The sequence below is a fragment of the Tigriopus californicus genome, chromosome 2 (assembly GCF_007210705.1).
Source record: "Tigriopus californicus strain San Diego chromosome 2, Tcal_SD_v2.1, whole genome shotgun sequence".
In the NCBI taxonomy this organism is placed as follows: Eukaryota; Metazoa; Arthropoda; class Copepoda; order Harpacticoida; family Harpacticidae; genus Tigriopus; species Tigriopus californicus.
This window is the reverse complement of record NC_081441.1, coordinates 14,201,256-14,218,405: the sequence shown is the minus strand read 5'-3', so window position 1 is coordinate 14,218,405 and position 17,150 is coordinate 14,201,256. Positions and strand designations below refer to the sequence as shown.

The following is a 17,150-nucleotide window of genomic DNA, read 5'->3' as shown; positions in this document are numbered from 1 at the left end:
GCCTTGGCCAAGACCTCCTTGTTCAAATTGCTTTGAGTCTGAAAAGAAAAAAAGGCGTTGGGCTCGGAGTTAGAAGACGGGAGAAACATACTCGTCAATCATCTTTTTTTTCGCTCAGAGGTGAGGTCAACAACCTCCTTTTGTGCCATTGAAACAGAGTTCAACCCCAATCGGTTCAATCACAGAATCACAGTACTGTGGTGAATTGTATACCTGCTGAGCTAGTTCGGAATAACTCATCTCAAATTAAACATGCTCAGTAATCCGTCCATGAGGTTCATGTTTAAGACTAGCAGTTCATTAAGCTCGTTGTCTGCATGAACTATAAATGGGCCCGAAGAATCATCTTTGAAGCTAAAGGTGACTCGCATGAGAAGCACTTCAATATACTATCAACACAACACGATGAGAGTGGCCATGTCTTTTTCGTTTCATCACGTTGTTTCATGTTTCGAACTCTCTTCAATAATTCTTTCCAAGACCCTGTTACTTGCAAGGCTGATAATCCTGCTCTCCCCCATCTATTATTCCAAATGGCCAAAGCAAAACGGACTTACGATCAAAGGTCGAGTGATGAGCTTGACGCGTTTGGGTTGATTCAGGATGAGCTCACTCATGGCGAAATTATTGATGAGCGTCTCCCACGAGTAAAATGTTTCCCTCCGGATCTCAATCTCCGGACTCTTGAAGCCCTTCTCTGCTATGGACAGCAGCGAATTCAATACGCCCGTCCCATTGGAGGTGTGGATAAATTTGCCCAAGGCCCGGATCACCGTTTGCCAGGAGAGCAAAGCTTCCACATTCTGCTCCTTGAGGATCTCGTCCAACATCCACTTGAAGAACTTGCCCTGGGCCTCGAATTCGGGCAAGAAGTCGTGTATGTGAAAGTCCTTGGGCAGCTTCGTGAACGCGTTGACCAAATTCCGCGCTCCTTGGCGGAAACTAGCGTTGGGCGAGAAGATCATGGGGAAGATGAACTTGAGGATCTTGGCATCCTCCTCATCTTGCACGTGGATCACCCGTTCCTTCTGGGCCACCAGGGGACAGAGATCCCGAAATCGCGCCATCACCTCGGGACTCAACTCCGGGTGCGACACGGACGATTTTTCCACATACTCGCCCAGAGATTTTAACTCCGCCGAGCATCCGCCACTTCCTTTCATCATCTGCATCAAAGCCAGAGTAATGGTTATATTACTTCTTAAATAGTGGTTGATCGGTTCACGTTTAAAGTTCTCCATTCGATAGGTTCTCAGCCTTCCTCCTTACCTGGACATCGTGAACGTAGCCAGGCGTATTGTTCGTATCCAAGTTCTCTTGGGTGGAACTCGGTTGACTCCTAATCAGGGTCATGATGGCACTAAAACAACATAATCATTAGTTTTCAACGGCTTCACTCCATTCCCAACCTAAAGGGGGGGAATCGAGTCCAGTGAACATGGTCGTCCTGCGCCCAGCCTGGTCGATACTTATTAATATTAATACAGCAGCAATTACCTCACCACCTTCAACAAAGCAAGAGCCTGTCAAGTTGACGAGGCCGGCCACCAACTAACAAAAAGGCCTGGCTTGCGTCGTCGTCTTCAGAGGAGCAATAAGGTCGCTAGCCCCAAGCCAAGACTAGTCCCCACTTTTCTGACTCTATGACTTTCTGACTAATGCGAAAGACCATTTTCCGGCTCAACCCGCACGCAAACACTTGTGGAGGGAGGGATGGCTTTCGGTCTTCAATTCGTTCTTTCCCCCGACCACGAAGCCTTGAGCACAATTGGTGGGTGCTGGCTGGTTTGCCTTCTACTCCAACTAACCAAGGACCAACAGACGAACGAAAAACGAACAACGAACTCTCTAGTGCATCCAATTAAGGGGATTAAAAAGCCCGTCAGTCATTAGGGTCGCTACATATCTCCCCTTAAACCTATGCAAGTGCGGCAAATACATACATACTTACTCGATTCACTGATCCATGGAGACGAGTATGAATATATCAATATTTCAATATTATGGCTGAATGGTTCGTATGGTGAGTTCCGCGGAATTTCTGATTGTACCAAGGAAGCCAAGCAGAGATGAGCTGGCCTGATTCAAAGACAGGGTGACTAGGCCTGAGGAATGACGGACATGCGTCCAGGAATGAGTTACTCGGCCATGGGAGGCAAATCTAGTTGGTTTGGGAGAATTACTGTTCATTCGTTTATCGGGTTGTTCCAAGCCATGGTCTGATTTTTGGTGATCCTTTCGAGTTCATGGTGGATCAAGTTGAGCATAGTCACGCTGGTTGAGAGAGCTCGTGAAAAGAGCGGGACAAGAGCGGGAGTTGTTTCGCGCAACCGCCAAATGACGAGACAACGGCCGGGAGTCCTTGCGGCGCCGTTTTCCCTCCAAGACTCGCACAAGTCCAAGTAGATAGAACTATGAGAGTATGCCTCTTGCCACCCAGGCTATCGGAAACCACAACTCAGGGATCGTAAAAAATCGTTCAAAGGTTTTTGATTACGGCTGGCTGGGACGGAGTGGCCCGAGTGGGTGGTTCATGTAGGATCTTCGTTCGTCGAGAAGCTTGCAATAGCTTTGAAAATGCATGATTGGGCAGATGATGACTGGGCCAGCATAATGAAGTACACCTAGACCAGAGTCCGAGGTCTTTTCAGCCCTCAAGCTGCCACAGGTGGGCTCTCCAAAGGCATGTACTCAGCAAATAGTTTTGGCCCGTCGATTCTTACCTTATCATGGGGGCCATATTGGGGGGTTAAACCACTTTGAGAGCCTGATGGTTCCGTCGATCAGAAGTCCGAGCATTAGAAGATTGATATGGTTGATTGGGCCGGGGTGAGATAAAGCGCTGCATACATACCTCGCTCAGCTTTTGAATATAACATCAATAAATGAGGTGGCACACCAGGCACCGCAGTATTAACATGAAAGGGCATATATAATTCGTCTATTTGTTACCTTTCAATCTTTATTTGATAGTTGGTTTACCAACAAATTTGTTCCGCTAGTGATGCCATATTCCACTAAAAATGTAAATTGCTGGCCCTAGTCGCAACCTCCCGTGATTATTTATTACCTTTCAATCACTAGTAGACACGTAACAAACCCCAAAGGCGAGAAATAATTGAAGAAGTTCCTTTGGTTTCATAGGGTTTAGAGCTTCTCTTGTTTAAGTGTTTGATGACCTCATTTACCACACTCTTGGCATATATGATAGAGAGCTTTGCAAATTTTGGTAGCATGAGATTTGGAACTCAAACACAAAGCATATAATAGACATGACTAGAGCTGTAAAAAAGTCAATTAAATTTGGCAAAATAGCGGCTAAAAAAGCTGGCAAACTTGGAAATTGTTGGAAAAAGTCGATAAGATATATGAAAACAAGCACTAAGTGTTGTGTTTTTGCCACGAGCCGCTTGATGTGGCTCTTCTTGCTGACCAAGACAGGTGATGCACAACTTACAAGAGCTTTCGCGTGTGGCGTTGAAAGACCACACTTTCTTGCACCCCAATTTTTCGATGACCATTGCGGGATCAACGTAGTTTGGCATCGTCACTTCTTTACAGTGGTGGGGCGAGTTCAGACTCGAGTCCAATTGCACTCTAGTCTTATGCTCAATTTTGGAGAAATGGCTAGACTTAAGTCCGTACTCGTTGAAACATTTTTTTCTCATTTTCTCTTAAAATTTTGCGAGACAAGTCTTTTTGCTTGACCTAACTCTTCTAAAAGGAGATTTTCGATGTGCCAATTCTAATTCATGGCAGGATCAGATATTTTACCGTGCTTGACTTTGTCCACTATCCCATGGGCAATTCCAATCTTTTAATTTCTTACCAGGGATTTTATCCCCTGTACTTGTGGATCATCCGATCCAAGCCAGGTTTCTGTCATGAAAATGAATGAGACCTGCTAATATATACCAACTGACAAGGACAACCGCCACGTCGGTGGCGCTGGTGAATTCAGCCACGAAGTTGGTGCACCTTGGACCATCCTTGCGAAATTTCAGAAGAAAATCCCACCCCCCGTTGAAAAGGAGAAATAAGGTGAGGCAGGGACGGCTACCCCTGGACGGCAATCTCCCTTTTCTGCATAACAGAGGAAGGCCGACTTCTGCTCAACTCTGGGTGCTTGAAGTTCTTAACTAGCATACATCTAACTGCCTTTAAACGTTCTATGCCTCAAGTTAACAATAAATAATATTTAAAATGACAATCTGATACGGCAATTCAATGCCTTATGAAGTAATTACTCCCAACTGTTTGTTAAGAAATATGAACAATTTTCTGGAGGATAGCATATTATTCACTCTTACTGGCAGGATTATATTAAGCTGTCTTTCAATTTTTTCTGTGACTTCTCTTCTTTTATCATAACATTACAAATATGAATACATTAGATGATGACAATGAGGTTAACATTTAGCAAACATAAAAAGTGTTGTTTTTTTTCTCAATTCTAAGTTATGACCAATGTTCTTATTGAAGGTTTCTATTTCCATTAAAAAGGCGTTGTTAGGGCAAAAAGAGAGGCAAAAGCAATTTTATACTCACATGAGTTTATTATTGTTGGCACAATTTCAAAGGAATAACTTAATTTGCACTTTGATGTCCTTTCACTGATCTTTTCACTTTGGTGTTTGCAAATTATTGTGGTTCTACTCTCTAAAACACAATGCATAAAATAGTACATACATTTGGAGCTCCTGGACTGGATCTGTCAGGCCTGAGTAGCAATTGCGACCTGGACATGGTCCTTCAACACTGATTATTGAACACAATGGTCGCAAATGCACTTGAGAACTTCGGTTACTGATCATTCAAAGTTATTTATGACAAAATGTTCCGGCCAATGAAAGCTATAATTGTTGTTTTATCTAGTAGCGTGGATTGTCAAGTTGGCAAGCAACCTGCATGGCTTCAAAAGTCAAACTTGACTCCAAGTCTGGTGGAGAACTGGGGTAGTGGGAGGCATCACCTCAACCACCCTGGCAACACCGTCCTGATGGGCTTGGTCATCAATTTGTAAGCTGAGCAGCTCAAATAAACCAATCCAAGTTCATCATTTCTTAATGTCACTTTGGCCCCCAATTGATCTGTCTTGGGAGGCCTTCATACTAGAAATCCTAGGTAAATGATACTCCACCAACAGCAGATACCAGTCAAGTCTTTCTTGGGGGTACACGACATTTGAAATCTCCAAACACTATCACTTTTTACGCGAAATCCTCACTTACATTCATATTTTGATCGTATTCCACACGCCATTAGTATGAGGAGTTGGTTGATAGAGTCAAAAGTCGGCCTTTTGGTGTTTTGGCAAGAAAGATTTGAAAAAGAGTATTCCGTCTGCGTTAGCCCAGCTGTCCTTGGGTGAGGAAGTGCTTCTCCAGCCATTTGATGGCATGGTCAACGATGGTTGTGGTGGAGATTGCGGCTGATAATTCCGGGACAAAGTTGAAGAGGTTTCTATACTTAAAGGAGAACTGGATAAGATAGCTTTGAAGATAACAGTCTGTCCTGGTTATCGAAAGAAGCCTTATCCTGTTGAAGGAAAAGGCTGTCAGTTTAACCACCCTAAATGGTGTCAAAAGCTTCTCAAGTTCTGTCTCGAGAATACAATAGAAAGAAGGGATGTTCAAAGGTAGATTGTGCATTTTCCACCTGTACATGTGCCGTCAGTCCATGGCATTTGAGACGTGTTTTAATGTACGGTGTACCTCTGTCCACATAGAGGGGACACAATGGAAAAAATGTGCAGACAAGCTCAGTCTCATAGCCATAGAGCTGACCCTATTCCTAAACCTAATCCTACCCCACCCCCTTCCTTCATCCAGTTAGCTTCCTCCATCCCTCTCCTCCTACCTCCCATTCTTTCTCCCAATTCCCTCCTCTTCCCTTAAATAACCAATCTACACCAGTGAAGGGACCAAGTCATAAAATGTGATCCGGCAACCTGATTTTGGACATTTCAGAGAGGGACAACTGAGACAAACATCACAGTCAACTCGCACCATCTGCCCACTGAGTTTCCAATAATTGAGTGATTTTATGTGAGCTGTGTTACTAAACCCAAGAAAATCAACATGTTTGGTGTAATTTGGCAAACACACTATCAAACTGGCTCAAAACCACAATGCTATTTGCTAAGACAAGCAGGTGCAATGGAATAATTGTCAAAATTCAATGTATACACACTGTGGTTTGGCTGGGCATGTTGTCTTTGATTCTACTCCATGGAATAACATCAGTTGTTCATGAATGTGTTCACTTGACAAGCCCTATAAAAACCCACCTTCCTAATGTTCCTTGACCCACCCCTATTCCCAACAAACATTCCTATTCAAATCTAGCTACCCAACTAATTCACCAAACCCAACCATCCCCATTAGCTCATGCTTTGCCTCCAGAAGAACGTTGCTCTGTTGATAAGCAGGTTTTTTACAGATGGGGAGGATGGTCCAACATCTTGTGACCTCGGTCCATCAAATTGGGCTATACTTGAACCTGCATTGTCGGATTTCTAAAAAAGACAGCGCGGAAGTTAAGATCTTTGAAGAATTAGCCATTGAGAGAGATATTTCATTCATCTCTATAACAGAAACCTGGCTTACACCAGGGTTCTTACATAAAGAACTAACCATAGTTGGTTTCAACTTAGTTTGTTGCAATGGGGACGTTTAGGCAAGCTTTGGCAGGTTTGCTTGGTTGTTGGTACCAGGTTCAGTGATGCAAGTTTGGGGATTCATACACGTTTCACTGGCTTTGGCAGGCACGTTTGTTTGTTGGTACTAGCGCTTGCCTAAATGTGCAAATAGGGTACGTCCTGATAATCCAATGTATGCCTATATGTTATGGTGCGTCTACACGACAAATAATTCGGCAAATAATTAGCCATTTGACAAACATTGTTTGCCATTTCACAAGTATTTCACAAATATTTCTCGATTTGAACATGTTTAAAGTTTGTTTGCCAAAGAGTAAATATTTCATGGACGACAGCATCCTCCCCAACCCTTCCAACCAAGGTGTCGTTACGGTTTTTCACATGTACAAAATTGGGTACCTCCAATTTTGGTACATTTGAACCTTTCCATGTCCAGTTGTGAGTTCAGAAAGCCTTGACTCTTCTCCCAAAACCTCCAATGTGACCGGAGCAACAACCCTTGAGAACTGGGAAGCGGCTTTTCATAATTGTTGATTGCTTATCTCATCAGGGATGTTCAGGAATCTTAGGGTTGAGGGCCTCAAGCCTCCTCTTATAGTACATTTCCATCTTTTACCATTATGAGTTTGGTGGAACTCAACGTCATGCCCAAATCATTTTCTAACTATGATTGTATTTGATTTCGTTACCCTCAGGGTTCTCATGCCTGGAGCCAGGCCGAGAAAACCAGTCAGCTCTGACTTTTTTAAACAGATCTTATTGAAGAGAAAAATGGCCAGAGGGTCGGGTGCTAGGGATTCATCGGGCTGATCCAAGCACTCAAAATCCATCACCAAAAACGGAAACTCCTGGGGCAAAGCTTTTGACAAGGTTTCTGCATAGGATTTCCCTTCCGTCTGATTGGTCTGGTAATCTCCATTGTTGTTGGTCTTGCCAGTCTCAACCATAATCACGTCGTTTGGACCCAATTCGATCGTCTCATTAGGCACACTGTAGTGTTTCCAGAGACGATTTCAGGGTGGGAAGAGTGGGAAATACGGTTCAAACTCCAAACGCAACAACCTCCAACTACGTGAACTTTAGCGGAGGAAAGAGGAAACAAAAACATATTGTCTGTGACACAGCGACAGCTGAAACGAAAATAAGCGATTGCAGCGCCCTTGATCGATCTATGCTTCCATTCATAGATAACTTCATATATAGATCGATCAAGGGCGCTGCAATCGCATATTTTAGTCTCAGCTGTCGCTGGTGGAAAAAATGTTTCATTCGTAGTCAAGCTACTTAGGAAAACTATGGCGCAAATTTGAATCGTTGACGGCTCGTCCAAATTCAGAGTAGAAACCCCTAATAAGACTCCTTGTCAAGCAATTGCTCTCGTCCAGCGCCCTTCATAAAACGGGTTTGAGTAAGTTGTCCGACCACATTTTTAAGAACGAAAGTTTGAAGGGGTTAAAATGGGGCTCAAGTTAAAGTTTTCATCCATGTGGTGGAAACACTTANGTCCGACCACATTTTTAAGAACGAAAGTTTGAAGGGGTTAAAATGGGGCTCAAGTTAAAGTTTTCATCCATGTGGTGGAAACACTTAACTGAAACGAAAGGAACAAGCCTGGGTTCAGGCTGACCTCCAGAGGTGTCGGAATTACCTTATTTACGTATAGGCACAATCATGTCGCCCACATTCAAGCACATTGTTGGGAGATTGAAACAAAATTCCGAATGCCTCATCATTGCGTTGCAATTTCGGATACATTTTGTTATACTTTCGAGATTTTCGAGATGCGTTGCTAAGCAAGGGCAATCAATAGAGTACATGATTTGCTCTACTAATGTCCGAACCTTTTTTTGACATGTTACGTCTATTATGCCCTAAAAAACATGTTTTTTATTATTCTACCACTCTTTCTACCTGTATATTTGTAAGATTCAAAAGAAATTAAGATTAAAGAGGAATAACAAACGTTTCATGATCATAATTCAACTTGCCTGAAGCGAGATTTAACGAAATATCTTTGTCCCTTTTCCACCAGCGTCAGCTGACCTGAAAACATGCTCATACGGTACAGCTCCTGTTGAACTTAAGCATTCTAGTTATGGTTTTCTATGCTTCCATTCAACGCAGTGACACATTTTCGTAATCACGCAACTAAAGTACCAAAATCGGACTCCAAAAGTCCGTCTGATCTCATTTTCCATGTCGTTAATGACAAGAATGATAACAAACAGCTAACGAACGCCCCTGACTGAAACTCAGCGGAAAAAGTAGGACTGTTTTCGTGCGGGTGTTCGCCTTCATTCTGACCCTCCGAGGCTTCTTCCACAATTCCCACCCGACCATGAGATTTTCATAAAGCCCCTTGGGTCAAAACAACTTGGGCTGGCATAATGCGCTTCAACGAAAACGAAGTGATGGCCTTGGCCTTTCAGACGCCCGAATGGGAAGGCAAACTTCAATATAAAGCTCCTAGTCGGGGCCACACCTCCTTCTCACGCGGATCGGATTACAAAGACCGCTGGTTTCGACTTCGGGCCAATTGTCTCTTTTATTTCCGACTGGGACCAGGAACCACTGGATCAGATCGACCTCCTTTAGGGACGGAACCCATGGGTTTGCTCTTGTTAGAGGGTAGCCACGTAGAGCAAGAAGGCTACGACTTAGCCACCATCCACGCCTTCAGTATTGCCTTTCCCAATGAAGGAGGCGTGGGCTCTGGCAAGCGACATCTCTTCCTCGCCGATTCCGGGCTCCACTTGCGGCAATGGATCTCGGCCTTGAAAACCGCGCGGTATGATCGCTTGCGCGAGAAACTGGTCCACTTGCAAATCAAAATTCGCAATCGAACGGGCAAAGACCCCTTGATGGGCACCGGGTTCGAATACAATCACTTGTTCACCACGTCCCTGCCTAGTCAAGTGATTGTGCCTAATTTCTTCTCGGAGGAGGGACAAGGCCAGAGCCCCAAAGCCAAGCCTAGAAAGGCCAAGATCAAATCCAACTTCCAAAGTCACGTGGTGGAACGGTGGGAACCGCCCCGACCCGAACACGAGCTCGAGACGCAATTGGCTGAAGTCAACCTGAAGGAAGCCCGCCAGAAGGCCTCGTTTCAAAGTCACCTCGTGCCTGAAGGGCAACTCATTGACCTTTGACCATGCTTGTTGATATGTGAATGATGAATGTATTTTTAAAAAACCGAATATTTTTGGACCCAGTAAAGAGGAAAAAGTTTCTTCGACTCTTCCTCGGCTTTGTGTCAGTTTTTTGACCTCTTACCTCCACGGGATGAGCCGCGAGTGCCTCGGCTATTCCGCTTGCCCCCTCTGGCCGCCCGATTAGCCCGACTACTAGATGAGGTTGAAGCTGGAGGGGCGTGACTAGAAACATTTAGGGTAGATAAAAAATGGTCGCCTTCGTCGTCATCAAAGAAGTCCGGGATTTCAACGGTGGTCAAGAAATCGTCCATGCCGTCATCGTCGCCGAAGGGATCATCCGTCACGTTCCAATGAATGGATTCCACGCTGGACTGAACCTGGGTGGTTCGATTGAACGTATTTTGGGTGCCCGGGGTCCTCCGATGGCTTTGAGTTGACAACGATCCCCCGGGTTTCAATTGAATACTACGATTTCGGGGCTGAAATACTTGTGTAGAGTGGGTTCTCACCTGGGTTTGTAACTCTTCTGGGACGAGACCGCTCTCCAAGACTTGCATTAAGGCCCTCAGTGGGGCATGATCCGCCGCCATCTCTTCAACCAATCCTCCATGGACCTGGACCATCTTGGGTTCGAGAAATAACAAGCCCCTGCGCACCGCAATGGGTCCTTGGAGGGTTAGTTTGAGCCCAGGGGCCACCTGGTCCGGAATTTGGGCAACCTTTTCATGCTCAAGAGCCTGGACCAAATGCATGCCATCATGCAACCAAAGCTTCAACATGCGGGAGGATTTGGGTTCCCAAGCCGCCACCAAGGATTTCTCAGTTTCGGCCGACACCTTCGAGTTCTCGTCTTGAACCCGGTTTAGCCTTTGTAATTGCCCATAAGCGGCGGAACCCACGTCCACCGCCTGTACGACTTGAAACGTGTAATATCCCGAGGGAATGACCGTCTTCAATTCCCGTCGAATGCTTTCAATGGGTAAACGGTGGTTGGGGGGAACGGCCTGGATTCCCTCGGCGCGAATATCCGTCGACAACCATTGATCCTGACAAGCTCTCAGTAAGGTGGGGACATCTTGGATACCCTCAGATTGGCACCACTCGACACAGGCCGACAGCCAATCCTCCGAGGCATGGAAGTGGTCCCGTTCAAATTGCCTCTTGACCAAAGCCAACCTCGGAGAACGAGGAGGAGGAGGCGGCATGGCTCAGATTTGGTACAGCTTCCCGCTGAATCCTTGGTTTACGTTTCCTTTCATCTTTGGAAATCTGTAAATCTGTGCGTGACTTCTGAGAGGTTGTGCGACATGGGAATCCTCAACGATTTTGAAGGGCGCTTGATGACAATAAACAATAACAAATAACAAAAACGAGAGAAGAGACAGACAGTGAGGTAAAAAAGTTAGTAACACAACGATGGATCCAGATCCCAATCGTGGTGATATCAGTGCAGACGATGGGCAGGATGATGCCGAAGACCGTATGATGAGTCAACGGGACGATACTTCGGATTCGTCCTCTTCGTCTGACTCGGAGGATAATGACGAGGCTGAAGACGACGATCAGGATGAGGATGAGGAAGAAGAGGATGAGGATCAAGAGGAAGAGGACGTCAAGGGGGATCAAATTCGATTGGACAAGACCGAAGAGGAATATGACAGCCATGTGGAGGTGGAAAAGGATGAGCCCGAGGGCGAAGAGGACGAAGACCCCGCTATGGAGGAAGCTGTTGAGCAGGATGTTCAAGATGAGGACGACGACGAGGATGATGATGATGATGATGATAACGACGACGACGAGGATGATGACGAGGATGATGATGAGGATGACGAAGAGGATGACGATATTCAAGCCATGGACAATGAAAGCAAAAAACGAGGCCTCATCTTAGAGCGATGTCGAGCTATTGAACAAGTAAAGGCAGTAAATTCCAACTACCATATTTTTTATACCAGTTGTGTGAGATCTGGTTTTGTTAACTTCTAGGACAATGAGCACTTGGCCAATCGAATCTATGAGATCCAGACCCTCATCAAGAAAGAGAGGCGCAAGAAGCGATTGCTCATGATGAAGTTGGACCAGATTGGCGACAATTACCGCAATGTCCCCATCATCATGCCTCCCAAGGAAGTGGAGAATTTCCAACTGGCCATGGCTAGCGGGGGACTCTACGGCAAGGGCGATAAAAACGCCTCGGGTGCTCCGAAACGCAAGCCGGGCCGACCTCCCAAAGGTCCCGTGGGACGCCCGCCCAAAAAGCCCAAGGAAGGCAAAGATCCCAATCTACCCAAACGACCGCAAAACCCCTTCTTTCAGTATTGTCAAGAGCAGCGCGCCCGGGTTCATCGTGAGTATCAGCGAGAGCAAAATGTGGAGCTGTCCAAGAAAGAGCTCACCAAGATCCTGGCCCAAAGATGGCACGAAATGGGCTCGGAGCAAAAAAAGATCTACAACCTTCTCTTCGAAGAAGAAAAGCAACGGTACTCGGCCAACATTTCCGAGTATCAACTCGCCAAAGCCAAGGAGTCTTTACTCAAATCCTGATCCAATGCTGTGCTTTTATGTAGAATAGAATAAAGTGGTCGTAAATAACAGGCATTCCTTATTTAGGAGCCTTGAAATTGTCCTTCTCCGCACGAAGCGCTGCCATGGTCTCAATGGGCGTGTCTTTCCCGGCATGTGTCTGAACCGTGGGTTCGTTGACCCGCATGAACGGATTAATCTGCTTCTCTTCACCTACAATGACAACAAAATACGCATTTCATTTAAGATGAAAGGGATTATGAGTTCAACCAAGTAACATACGTACCAATGGTTGAGGGCACTGTGGGTTCGGGCGGGTTTAGAGCTCGTTTTTCCTCGCACCAAGCGATTTTGGCTTGGACCACTTCATTCTTAGGCTCCACATGACGTCCATACTTCAAGTTTTGCAACGAGTATTCGTGGCCACAGAATACTTTCTGCCATATAAAATGCAGTATAAAATGAAGACTTATCCCCGCAATGTCTTTTTTGTCCACTTACCGTTTCATCGGGTAAAACGCCCAGGGTCTCGACCAAGGCCTTGTGCATTTGATCGGCCGTTCCTTCAAAGAATCGCCCGCACCCACCCAAGAAGAGGGTATCGCCCGTAAAAACGGCGGGTGTGTTCTCGCCCGAGGTGACGTAGTAGCAAATATGGCCCGTGGTGTGGCAAGGCGTGAACAGACATTTGATGGCCAAAGAGCCTAATGTCAACTCATCCCCATGGCCCACCTTCTGGGTCAGGGCGTCGATCCGATCATCGCCACCCAAGACCCTCAGACCTTGAGCCAGCTCAGCCATTTTTTTATTGCCACCGGCATGATCCCTAGCCCAAAAGAAGAGAATACGTCATTTGCCACCAATGAGTTGACGAACCATCTTTTTCCAACATTTGAGTAAATTGATACAAGATTTGAATAGTAAGTACATGTTCCATGGCATTTTTTTTACGTTTGGTTAGATTTGAGAAAACTAGAAAAATGAACACAGGTCCATCTTAATCGGTAGGGCTGGTCAAAACTTACAGATAAAAATTATAAAACAATTTAGATAACATTAAGTTTCATTACATGACGCAGACAAAATTGCTTTGTTCTCAAGGTTTTTGAAAATGACAGTAGGCCAATTCTTACCGAATTACCTATCCATCTCCTGAACATTTACCCCATACCAGATGAATACCATTTAAGATTCGGATTTAAAAATATGTATTTATTGCAATATTTGGTTCTCATTGGATCGTCAATGTTAAACAAATCTATTAAACATTGGAATCTTCTGTCCCATTCTGCGTTCCAGGACGTCAGACAAATGAAAACTAGACTTTCAATTTTTCCTGGAAAGTTGAAACCCATCAGTCGAAAAGAAAACGGCCGAAAAATGGGGCAAAGTTGGTGAAAGAGGATATATAATGTTTTTTTTCTGAGCATTCTAAGCTAAGACACTAAAATATTCTTTCAGGAAACATCAATTGTCAGCAAATGATACTCTATTCAATCTTTCATCATAAAATGTATTTGTAATACCAGTATCAAGAAGTATCCTTTTCAAAGGGCTTCAGTTGAATATAACCGTACATATCAATGATATAAATCTTTGAACAAAATTCAGACATATATCAATGTCTGCATTTATTCTCAATTGGAAATTTAGCGATAAAAAAGGGCGGGAAATTCCGAATATACGTATAGCAACAGTTTTCAGTTATTTTGTGCTGGTAGTTTTTCGGACAAGCGACAAAAAGTTCAGTCCCATCCTTTAACATTGCGTGTCTCCGAAAAGTTCAATGATAAAAAAGAGAGACAGAGCTATTTAAGATAGATGGATGGTTGGACTTCATAGGCAGGCGGGTGGTTATGTATTTCTAACCTATTTCATACTTTAATGAACTTTCATGTCAAAAAGAATTGCATAAACATTGATATTTTTGAGCTGAAATTGCAGAAAAATGTTAAATACCGCTTTTTAAAGTTGAAGCTTTGATACATGCAAGAAATTTACAATAAAATCTCGGATATGCAAGCTTCTGTTTTTTGCACAGTGTGCACCCTCATATCATGCTATCCGTGTCAAACTCGACCAATTCGTTACCAATGATGATGAGTGGTGAGAAACGTGGTCAAGGACACGCCTTCGGCTTGAACGGCGTCCATGACGGTTTCCGGAGCCACTGGATCCACAATGGCAGCTTCCTTAGTTGCATCGTCCACCAACTAAGACCAGTATTGCACGTTAGTAAAAGAACATCTAATTGAATCATGGATGGGCTCCCTACCAAGTACATGTAGTTATCCGTGAGAGCGGGTAGGATCTTGAACTTCATGGCGGGCAATAAGCTAATCGACTGAGAAGCTGAATGAGTACCTCGACTGCCCACTTTGTAGGCGGTTTGAGCTACTCAATCAATCAAAGACAGTTAAACTGGACATTAAACGGCTCGACCGGAAGCTAGCCGAGATTACCTTTGAAATAAGCGGCTGTGATTCCTTGGCTCACGGTTAGAGGTAATTTGGATTGAACGGCACCAAAAGCTCGCTCAGCCCAACTCATATTAGCAATCCCAGACACTCGAATTCGATTAATTCGATTAAACTCGAAACAAGACAAAATATACACACACAGCTTATTCAGCAGGACTACCTCGATTTGATTGAACATTTTATTTTCCCCGACAAAAAAGAAAGTTTAATACTTATCAGCATTCTGATATTGCGCCAAAGAGTACTTAGGCTCTCCCATTGACTCAAGCGGAACATGGTGGCCTTTAAAGTTATCATAACCATCTTGTCTGGCCTTTCAATGGGCCACGAGCAGCCCTGTGTTCGGTACACTTATCTCGGGAAGGAGCCTAAAATGCCACCCCAAAACAGTATTATCATTCATATGCCTCATGCTTATTTCGACCACATTGAAATGCCATAATCTTTCTCCAATGACACAGTTTCAGGTAGAAAGACATTATTATCCTTTGATTGAGCCATGATGGATGATGAGGAACTGATAATGCTCCATGATATTTCTCTTTGTTTTGTCTCGTCAGCTTACAAAGATAGGGCCAAATTTGAAGCACATGGCTCAATCCCAAATCCCATCAAACTCTGCAGACTAGCTGAGCATGTGAGGCTTCGAGGCATGAAGAGGACGATCCAGCGGCGTGCTTCGAACACACGTTTACCTGGATGAGGAGCCAAACTTGGGCCGTCTAACCCACCCTAACCGCACTAGCTGGGCGGCTTCTAAGGTGGGGTTCATCATGCTGACCCCACGGTTCAGTCTACGGCAAGATGACGATTGCCTCTATGCGACCATCCACGCACCCTTCACCAATTTATCCGAGACGGAGGTGTTCATGGCCGACCAGGATTTCCGATTCTTCTCCAAACCTTACTTCCTCCGACTGCATTTACCTCATGAAGTGGTGGAGGATGATCGAGCCACTGCCAAGTATGAGGCTGATTCGCGATCCTTCATCGTCACGGCCCCCAAGAAGAATCACGGGCAGTTCTTTCCCGGGTTAGATATGCTGACCTCGCTCTTAACGCCTCAGGGCAATGAGAGTCTCAGGCCCACGGGTGGCCATCATGGCGCGGTTTCGGTGGGGATTGAGGTTCTGGATGCTCCGGGGGAAGAAGAGGAGACTGACATCGATTGGTATTTCGATCAGCAAATCCCCGAATCCGAGCCGAAACCCGCTTCCGATTGCGAGTCCTCGCTCTTGATCAGGCGTGAGGAATTCCGCTATGGATTCGCCTTCACTGAGCACGGCGTGTTCGAACGCCTTTTGAGCGAGTATCAGGAGCTGTTGGACATTAAGGATCCGGATCACACTAATCACATGCATCGACGAGCCCTTCGAATCGCCAAAGAAAATGAAGACTTTAGCGAAGACCACTATTTGGCCGACCTGTATGACTCGGACCAGATCCAGTATTATCTCCAGGCTGCTAACCCCTGGCAAGATTTGCTCCAAAACGAATCGGATTTGGAGGATTGGAGCTTGACTGACGTTGAAAGAGATAAACTTATTGCCTTGCCAAAGAAAGAGTACTTGATTGAGCCAGACAGCCTCCAAAGCGTCTACTATGGGCTGATCGATATTCTTTTCGCTTACTGCTACGATCTCAGGACCACGGATGGGGAGCACTCCTCAGAGTCCGGTTGGACCCTGGCCAAACTGAGTGCCACCCTATCGTGTTGTGAAAAACACGTGTCTCTGCGTTCGTGTATTATTGTGAGTCTGCGGCGTGCCTTGCTTTATCCCTTGTATCGGCATTACGAATTGGCTTTACGAGTGTTCCAAGATGTGGTGGAGCTCTTGCAAGTGGGTAAATTGGCCATAGTCAAGACTCTGGTGGACATCATGCCTTTGATGCGCGAGAGCGATGGCCGCTACATCTTCAATCAGCTCTACATTGAGCCCTATACGGTGTGGATACAGACTGTGCATCCGGCACATGTTCGATCTTTGTCCGAAGCTTTGGCCAAGAAATTGGCATCCGTCGACAAAGAGGATCTGAACCTGGACCTCGAGGAAATCGAGCATGTGGCCCGGTTGACCTTGGAGGATCAAGCCTTGCATGATATGGAACGGGTGTCCAATCAAATCTCCGGGATAAATCTCCAAGACCAATCCGAAACGAGCGACGACTCGAGTAGTGAGAGCTCCCCGTGCTCCTCAACTTCCGAAGACTCGTTTGCGAGCTCGGAAGATGAAGACCAATCAACAGAGGAACATGACAAAGAGAAGCCGGGAGACGCTCCCAATCAGATATCCTGATATCATTCGTTATTGCTCTAATGGTTTATGAAGGTAA

At 45.2% G+C, this 17,150-nt stretch overlaps 6 protein-coding genes across 6 annotated transcripts in view; 3 read left to right on the top strand and 3 right to left on the bottom strand.

Moving 5' to 3' along the window:
• LOC131893357 (telomere-associated protein RIF1-like) overlaps positions 1–2,076 on the bottom strand; it is a 7,713-nt gene extending 5,637 nt beyond the window's left edge. Inside the window, exons 1-4 of the mRNA XM_059243354.1 lie at positions 1,952–2,076; positions 1,270–1,360; positions 558–1,166; positions 3–38 (exon numbers count right to left, since the gene is read on the bottom strand). Of these exons, the coding sequence (XP_059099337.1) occupies positions 3–38; positions 558–1,166; positions 1,270–1,353 (729 nt within the window). The 5' untranslated portion in view covers positions 1,354–1,360; positions 1,952–2,076. The remainder of the gene's footprint in view (positions 1–2; positions 39–557; positions 1,167–1,269; positions 1,361–1,951) is intronic.
• Positions 2,077–8,859: 6,783 nt separating this feature from the next.
• On the top strand, positions 8,860–9,896 carry LOC131891383 (pleckstrin homology domain-containing family J member 1-like). The gene has a single exon (XM_059240924.1). The coding sequence runs from the start codon at positions 9,049–9,051 to the stop codon at positions 9,808–9,810; it is 762 nt and encodes a 253-aa protein (XP_059096907.1). The 5' UTR covers positions 8,860–9,048; the 3' UTR covers positions 9,811–9,896.
• Positions 9,897–9,914: 18 nt separating this feature from the next.
• Positions 9,915–11,097, bottom strand: LOC131891338 (recQ-mediated genome instability protein 1-like). The gene has a single exon (XM_059240866.1). It carries the CDS (start codon positions 11,016–11,018, stop codon positions 9,915–9,917), a length of 1,104 nt encoding a protein of 367 aa, XP_059096849.1. The 5' UTR covers positions 11,019–11,097.
• A 44-nt stretch (positions 11,098–11,141) lies between these two features.
• On the top strand, positions 11,142–12,401 carry LOC131891348 (protein SDA1 homolog). Its single transcript, XM_059240878.1, has 2 exons — positions 11,142–11,727; positions 11,800–12,401. Exons 1-2 carry the CDS (start codon positions 11,230–11,232, stop codon positions 12,355–12,357), a joined length of 1,056 nt encoding a protein of 351 aa, XP_059096861.1. The 5' UTR covers positions 11,142–11,229; the 3' UTR covers positions 12,358–12,401.
• LOC131891357 (hydroxyacylglutathione hydrolase, mitochondrial-like) lies at positions 12,352–14,979 on the bottom strand. The gene is made up of 6 exons (XM_059240890.1): positions 14,799–14,979; positions 14,612–14,730; positions 14,428–14,549; positions 12,838–13,162; positions 12,623–12,773; positions 12,352–12,549 (listed from the first exon to the last, which is right to left on the bottom strand). The coding sequence occupies exons 1-6, from the start codon at positions 14,884–14,886 to the stop codon at positions 12,416–12,418; spliced, it is 939 nt and encodes a 312-aa protein (XP_059096873.1). The 5' UTR covers positions 14,887–14,979; the 3' UTR covers positions 12,352–12,415.
• Positions 14,980–15,380: 401 nt separating this feature from the next.
• On the top strand, positions 15,381–17,146 carry LOC131891320 (protein SHQ1 homolog). Its single transcript, XM_059240848.1, has one exon. The coding sequence runs from the start codon at positions 15,590–15,592 to the stop codon at positions 17,111–17,113; it is 1,524 nt and encodes a 507-aa protein (XP_059096831.1). The 5' UTR covers positions 15,381–15,589; the 3' UTR covers positions 17,114–17,146.
• The last annotated feature ends 4 nt before the right edge of the window (positions 17,147–17,150 follow it).

Coding starts and splice junctions, on each gene's coding strand:
- LOC131891320 (XM_059240848.1), top strand. CDS start 15,590: ATGCTGACCCCACGGTTCAGTCTACGGCAAGATGACGATTGCCTCTAT.
- LOC131891338 (XM_059240866.1), bottom strand. CDS start 11,018: ATGCCGCCTCCTCCTCCTCGTTCTCCGAGGTTGGCTTTGGTCAAGAGG.
- LOC131891357 (XM_059240890.1), bottom strand. CDS start 14,886: ATGAGTTGGGCTGAGCGAGCTTTTGGTGCCGTTCAATCCAAATTACCT. Junction 14,550..14,611: donor CGGATAACTACATGTACTTG/GTAGGGAGCCCA, acceptor TACTGGTCTTAG/TTGGTGGACGATGCAACTAA. Junction 12,550..12,622: donor CACAGTGCCCTCAACCATTG/GTACGTATGTTA, acceptor TTGTCATTGTAG/GTGAAGAGAAGCAGATTAAT.
- LOC131891383 (XM_059240924.1), top strand. CDS start 9,049: ATGCGCTTCAACGAAAACGAAGTGATGGCCTTGGCCTTTCAGACGCCC.
- LOC131891348 (XM_059240878.1), top strand. CDS start 11,230: ATGGATCCAGATCCCAATCGTGGTGATATCAGTGCAGACGATGGGCAG. Junction 11,728..11,799: donor GATGTCGAGCTATTGAACAA/GTAAAGGCAGTA, acceptor GTTAACTTCTAG/GACAATGAGCACTTGGCCAA.